This window comes from Battus philenor, unplaced genomic scaffold (assembly GCF_028537555.1).
Source record: "Battus philenor isolate CCGP_79_NKW_IND1 unplaced genomic scaffold, ilBatPhil1.0.hap1 SCAF_46, whole genome shotgun sequence".
NCBI lineage: Eukaryota > Metazoa > Arthropoda > Insecta > Lepidoptera > Papilionidae > Battus > Battus philenor.
The window spans coordinates 1-7,821 of record NW_027181711.1 but is presented as its reverse complement, the minus strand read 5'-3'; the positions used below and the strand labels follow the sequence as shown (position 1 = coordinate 7,821).

Sequence of the window (7,821 nt, the reverse complement as noted above, 5' to 3'; positions counted from 1 at the left end):
ATTGATTTTTGGTCAGGATGTAGCATTCGTTAATTGATAGCAAATGTTGGCGACTGACAGAGTCATTTAAAAACTCTTAATATTTTTGTTTTTTTTTTAATACTTTTTATGTTAACAGTTTGTGTCGCTATGCAGTTTTACTGGTTCGATTGTTCTGTCGGTCTATTGTTACGTATTACTTTACTGTTACCTAATTTTGTAAAATTATAATTATATAACCACCATCGTTTTCATTTATTTTTACAATCCGTTCATACAGTCCACACGCTCGTCAACATTTTTGGCTCGAGGTTTACCATTTTAAAGCTTTTACACCTATTTTCAATCACCTGCATGCACAATACAAATACAACTCGATCATATCATTCTTCCACACACTCCTAATAAAATCTGTCTTGTAGTCTATGGCTAAGGATAACTAGGTTAAAATATCTTAAACATTGAATATTTGGTATCTTTCCCCCTCAAAAGTTTTATTTTTGTACTTATTATTAAACTTTGAAATCTTGTGTTTAGAAGTCGTGGTGGCAACGAGGCGCCCGTTGGTTGGCAGCACCGGCCTTAATGGTGGCTGCTTTGGAGGCAGCCTCGGACGCGAGTGATGCATTGTTATTCACTGTATTACGTAGCTCGGAACCTCCTACCAAAATTTTGTCACAAATATTTGGAGCTTGTGGACTAGTTACAGTTGAAATATTAGTTTGGTGGGTGATCAAGCTTATTGATTTATATAGTCTTTAATTTAAAATATACCAAAATTTAAATATTTATAACGAGGTTAGGCATATCTCAATTAAGTTTATTAAATTATTATATTTTAAAGACAAGTTGAAATTATTGTCACAAATAATAATAAACACTTAAATTGTAAATACTAAAAGAGGTATGGATGATATGAGCAGAGGTAGCTCTTAGCAGTATGTGTCTGAGACTTGCGATATAGGACAACCACTACTTCCAAATAAGTTTGCAGTCCTGCGCAGGGTAAGTCCTAGCAAGGGTAGCAGCGTTCTCTGCTTACCATAATACCATTCTGCGATCTCCAAATCCCTTGTCAAGCTTGGTCACGATATATCCCTCGAGATATCTCTGGAAGAGGTCTATGTCTTAAGTAAGCGTCTATGGGACGAAACGACGTCTACAAAATCTTAACTACGATTTTAAATGGACCAGTTATTAAAGAATTAATATTCTTTTTTGTCCTCACTTGCTCTTTTGTTAAAGTGGCATTTGCAGGTTCTGAGAATGCAAAAGGGCAGGCCGTATAACCAAAAACCTTTCAAAGTTGCGGAGCTTGGGAAGCCTTGGCTCGGGCCGCAACATTCTCAAATTTCTCGGGATTGGCAAAAATAAAATAATACCATTTTTCCAAATTTACTAAGGTATTATTACGATTTAGTTTGCATATCATCGGATCGGTTTTCAAGTTGTTAAGGAAAATGTGAAACCAATTAAGCTAACTGCATTTAAAATTAATACTAAGTAGTTATAGAGTTTTGTTCATATAACCATTATTTTTTGTCTACAGGTATTTCATTGCAAAGTTTTTTGAATTCAATTCGAGAGTCCGACAGGAGAGAAGGTATCAAAAAATAAAAGAAAGCTAACTTGCTTTCAAAGATCAGCGGCATACCAAAATATAACCATGAACTAATAATAATAAAAAATTTACACAACTTTTTTTTATTACCACCTTAACATTAATTAAGTTAGGTTATTGTAAGTCAGTATTGGTGATGAATTTGACTTACTTTGACATTATTGAAAAATTTTATAGAATGCTTTTGGAGCTGTTTTCAAGAGAATAATTTAGTTGTTTATTTAATAAGTTTTGTTTTTACTTTTCCTTTTTAATATAAACGTTATGAATATGATATATAAGCTAATATGAAACTAAATTATTGTGCTTATGTATTAATATATCTATTTACGTTGTACTCTAAAATAATTAACTTCGCTTGCGCGCGTATAACAGAAAAGGATTAAATCCATAACAGTTACTTCAAAGCACAATGTGTTCAACGCTATTATACAGTAAAGCGCCTCTCGTCCACGGAGACTAGTCCGCATCGATAGTCGCCAAGCGGTCGCTAACAGTGGCATTACAGTCGCTGATAGCGAAGAGCAGTCTTTACACCATGGATGCACAGACCGCGGTCCGCCGGTCGAATACTGATGGGACAGCAAAAATAATATTCTCGTACATTCGAAAAATATTGAATTCATAACGACCAAGTTATTATCAATTCTTTATTGTCTTTAATTACCTATACTTCTGGCAGCAGACCCGCCATCAGGTCATGATTTGCTCGAGTGGCTCCTAGTCTTTATAAGTCTGTGCAAACATGCTTTACACCTATGACCAAGAGCTTTGTAAGGACCTTTCAACGCCACTTAACGGTCTATCGGAAATCTACAGGAACGCCATGTCTACCAGAGGACCTCCTATGAATGCTGAAATGATGATAGTGCCAGTCACGTCAACAATAAATTTAAAGTTTCACATTTTCCAAAAAATAAAACGCATTTTAGTTTAAAGCCTTTATTTATAATAAATCAAAAACCTTACAAGATAAAAGCTTCTATGTAGGCACATAACTATATTTAGTCAAATAGGTTTTTTTACATTTATATATTATCAAAACAATGTTTTGGAATGAAGTGCACAGTACGCAATGTCCACTTGTGGGCATCCTATGGCCAAAATGAAGGTGATACTGTGCCAATGACAACGACACAAAATTAAATTTGTCTCACTTTTCAATAAATATAACGCATTTTATTTTAAAGCCTTTATTTACAAATAAATAAAATTAAAAAACCCTTACCGACAAAAGCTTTTAAGAAGGCACTTAATTACTATATTTGATCCAATACGTTCTTGGTTTCGTTCGTTCTTTCACGTATAAGTATAATCAAAACAACGTTTTGGAATCAAAGCTATGTAAGCTTTGATTCATTAATTTGGTTTCCATAACATGTATTTACATAAAATTTAAATATCAATGTACTAAATATCACTGGACATAATTCAGGGCGTTTCGCTGAAACTAAACGGCATTTGAATACTTATCTTTGAACATGTTAATTTGTTTGTATAAAAAGGAAACTACAGTACCTGGCGATAAATAGTCGACCATCTCTTTCCAAAAGTCGATGTGCAATATTTATCGCTGGATACTGTAGTTTCCTGTTTAATAACTTCTATAAATTTATAGAAAGTCATTAATGTTGGAGTTTCTTTTTTTTTGGTTTGTCTGTTATTCGCAGGTTAAACGTTTAGTTCGGATGGACATATACTTGAAGAGTTTGCTAAAAATCGAAAACACTGCTTGTCCATAGACTAAAAACAAAATATTTCTTTTCTTGTTTTGATTTGTACCTTGACTATTAACCTCTCTCAATAACTCAATAACCGACGTAGCAAATAATAGTATGGAAGTCACAAGATTTCACTGAATTGATGACCGCTGGAACCTTAAGATTTTGGTTTAGAAATCATGGATGAGCAAACAAGAATATTAACCCTTGGCACTCGAGTACGTTTCCGCGTAGACTAACCAACTAGAGACGTTTCGGAATACTTTTCTTTATGAATTTACTACCTTCAACATAAAATAATTACATAAACTAAACTTTTATATTTTAGTATCTTGACATTTTGACGAACACAATTTCTTAAAAATTAATTTTAGAAATTTTGTTTTGTTTCACAATATTAGTCATATGTTGTTTGATGTCTTTCGGCATGTTATTTCATTGAAAGCAGATTCCGCAATCTTTCTTACTCCTATTAGAATTATATACAGCTTTAAATTTAAGCTGCTGTTTTCGGAATTTCTAAACCCCAAAAAAAAATTGATTACGCCACCATTTCAAAGATTCAAATTTCAAGACTCTGTGCAAAACGGGCAGTCTTCAATTTCAAACTACTTAAACCAGATAATCCAAGCAAACAATATATTGAAATGCTCAAAGAAAATGGACTAGTAACTCCAAACAGAATTACACCCGAATACGTAGGACCAAAACTGCATAAACCACGCTTGCATTAACTTAAAGGACAACACCTGCTATACATTGATCGAATCAGCTATCACAGACAAATTTACCAAGAAATAGAGAAGTATAAACACTTTACTCTGAAGAAGTTCCGATATAAAGCCGTTAACTATGAAACCATGTATAAAACAAACGAATTGATTAAGACTGAAGATCTATCAAAGTATGAAGACCTAGAGAGTGAAATTATAGCAAGTATTAACAGAAACCCATCACTAAAACTAAGATATTAAATACATCAAAGACCGATTTTATAAATAAAACAATTATAGATGGTATAAATAGAAGACACATCTTGTGGCATAAACATGAAGCAAACCCAAAAAATGAAATAATTGAAAAAATGGTTAAGGCTGAAAGAAACAAAGTAACAGAAACAATGCAGAAGGCGAAACTTGCTTACTTTCATAAACCTTTAAGAAATGTAAAACGAAACCTCTTAAAACGTGGGAGCTAATAAATGAGCTATAAAACAACAAAGAAAAAGAGACATTTTCACCTTCGGAAATAATCTCAGACGGTAGGACTGGACAACATAAGCACTAAGATTATAAAATGCATCAAAGTCCCCATTCTCAAAAATCTTACGTGATGGTTAAACCAATGCCTCCGCAATTGTATGTTCCCTGATGTTCTAAAAATAGCCAAAGTATCTCCTATTTTCAAATCTGAATGTAAAACTGATCCTGGAAATTACAGGCCTGTATCTATTTTACCTGTGTACATCTAAATGAAATTTATTTCCTTACAAAAAAAAAATACAGGCTACGACCCAAATCAAACATAGTCTTAGTGCTAGTCCAGTCCAAAAAAATATCTTAGTTCAGTGTAACACCTATAATCAGAGATTTTATATAATGGTTAAAGAAATTTATGTATCAAAAGAATTACATTATACAACTATATGAAAAACTTATACAAAAAATATCTTATACTTATACATACTGCAATAGACATCGCAACTAAACTAAAACATCAAATAGACTGTAAATTTATTGCTCTGGAAAAATTTATTTGGTTTAAAAAAGGCGTACGATACTGTTAGCCACGAAATACTATTAAATAAGTTGGACGGCTTAAGCATCGGTAAGGCACACAAAATCTTTCAATCATATCTCGAAAAAAGGTACCAGGTTGTTAAAATTGGTGAGCATCAGAGCACTACAGCGCAAATTACACGCAGAGTCCCGCAGGTTTCAATCCTTGGGTCGCTTTTGTTCCTGTTTTACATAAACAGCGTTCATGAAATTGGCCTAAATGGTAACGTCACTCTATAAACGGACGGTACTAGCTTGTTTTATTTGGGCCCAACAATTAATGAAATAGTTAACAAAGCTCAAAATCATCTTGATAGGTTCTCCAGGTGGCTCCAAATCAACTTACTAACTGTAAATACAAGTTAGACACGTAATATACGCTACAAAAAACAAACAATACGATCCACTAAAAATTAACGGGGACGAAATACAGAAAACGGATAGCCCCTTAACATTCACAAAAGTCATAAATTATAAAAGTTCTAAGTGCAAATAACTTGGTCCTATGGTGTCCAAAAACAAAGTACAAGAGCAAACAAAGTATTATGTATGAAGGTGCACATATCTACAATAAACTTGCCACAGACATTAAAGACTGCAAAACATTACTATGTTTCAAGAAAGCGCTCAAGACCCACATTTTGAGAACCATTCAACATTTAGTTAAATTACCACTTCCACTGTCTACTAACTTGATGGATACAGCAGAGCATAAACAACCCGTGTGATAGAAAAAATTAGATTACCCTACATTTTATTTTGATTCGTCTGCTGCTGCGACTCAGTTTATAAAATATTATTATTTATAAGATATTTTTCGTATAATTTTTTCATATAGTTGTATAATGTAATTCTTTTGATACATAAATTTCTTTAACCATTATATCAAATCTCTGATTATAGGTGTTACACTGAACTAAGATATTTTTTTGGACTGGACATGCACTAAGACTAACTAAGACCTATTTACAGGAGCTACGCTCAAAGGCGCTCGTGGGAATCATGATTTAGCATTCCGATACAAGGACGTCCGAAAGGGCCGAACCTCCGCTAAAATTACTTGTTTGTAATATACTTCATATTGCATAAGTTTCAGAAGTTAAAAAAAGCACTGGTGTAAAGGTTAGTAAACACTCATTAATCATAGTTCTCTCATCTTACAAAATACCTTATTTTATACATACCAACACTGCTCTAGAATGATAATATTAATTGAATAAATATATCTATAAGTAATAAAAATATTGATATGTGCATTATATATTATTTCTGAATAGATCGTATATAATTATAATTTTTTAAATAACATTATTTTCCTGCCTTATAACTAAATATATATAATATATGCAAGAAAAGTTAAATAAGCTTTTCAGAATTTTTCACCCAAAGTGAAGTTGTTTGATATTGTTAAATATATACTAACAATAGTTTAATATTCTCCCTTACTCATTGTTTTACACTTGTAAAAACTTCCTAATTGTGTACATGCAGATTGTAATAAGAAAAAAGTAACCATAAGTTTAAAACTATTTTTCTTTGATTAGGCGAAAACTATTCCATTACAGGTTTTGCAAATGATTTGTTTCCTTTGAGGATATTGAGTATTTTTTCGAAGGATTTCTTCATCAACCCATTTCATCAATTGATCTTTAAGAAACAATACTGTCTCTTGACAAATCATTCCATCTTGGAAAAATTCTTTTAAAACAATCACAATACTGTTGTCGTAATTTCTACATGGCTCGCCAAGAGGTCTTTCATGTTTCATGTAGTTGAAAACGAATTTTACAACTTGAACTATTAAATCTTCTTCTGGACTCAAGAGTTTCATTTTGGCGATTTCAACCGGCAAGAGTTTCGAGAGTACATTGAAACAGATGGTCATGAGTTTAGCATAAACGTCTTGACTAAGATTCTCTAACATTTTTCCAATGTCTTCAGCACATAAAGCACTTATTCTTATCAAATGGGCACCAACTCTTATTATTTCTCCTGGATGGATTCCAACAAGGAAACTATTATCTTTATTGGAATCTGAATATGTTGCAACACATGAATTAGGTATAACCCTTGTGGAAACATTCCTTGATGTAACATTAGCTGGACCAAGATTAGAGAACAGTTCGGACCTGCTTTGCTTTCCCATATTATATAACTCTGAAGGATTAAATTTGTGCTGAGCATTTAAGTTAACTTGTCCATCTGCTGTCATTGATATCCTTAACTTATGCTGATTAACATCTTTGTTTATACGAAGGACATCAGTGAAAAATTGGTCTTTATCAAGAATTGTCTTGATGCCTCGAATGACTTCTGTGTTTCCTTGAATAGTGCCTTGTACTCTCCTAGATTCAGCGCTGATTTTATCGAATATTTTCCTTAAAAAAGTAAATTGACATAATATTTGTTATATTATCTATGTGTATATATCTAAATAAAAATTATTCGCTAAATCAAAACTAATAAGGTACTGGATAGGTTTCTTATGGAGAGAAAAAAATTGGAAAAATTTCGAAGTCATTCAATAAAGTTAGCGAGTAAAGATGCATTAAAAAATAATATTGTGTGCCAAGAAGCATTAATATGAATAAATAATTAATAACAGTAAGTTTGTCGTGCCAGCGAGTACATTATAAAATATAAACAGTACTATGTACAAATCTCATTATTCAGTGTACACAAAATAATACAGCAGCAATCTTACCTGTGTCTATTGCTTCTA

At 32.4% G+C, this 7,821-nt stretch overlaps 1 protein-coding gene across 1 annotated transcript; it reads right to left on the bottom strand.

Moving 5' to 3' along the window:
* Nucleotides 1–2,545: 2,545 nt before the first annotated feature.
* LOC137929242 (uncharacterized) lies at nt 2,546–7,810 on the bottom strand. The gene is made up of 2 exons (XM_068772142.1): nt 7,804–7,810; nt 2,546–7,477 (listed from the first exon to the last, which is right to left on the bottom strand). Exon 2 carries the CDS (start codon nt 7,309–7,311, stop codon nt 6,640–6,642), a length of 672 nt encoding a protein of 223 aa, XP_068628243.1. The 5' UTR covers nt 7,312–7,477; nt 7,804–7,810; the 3' UTR covers nt 2,546–6,639.
* Between the last annotated feature and the right edge of the window lie 11 nt (nt 7,811–7,821).

Coding starts and splice junctions, on each gene's coding strand:
- LOC137929242 (XM_068772142.1), bottom strand. CDS start 7,311: ATGACAGCAGATGGACAAGTTAACTTAAATGCTCAGCACAAATTTAAT.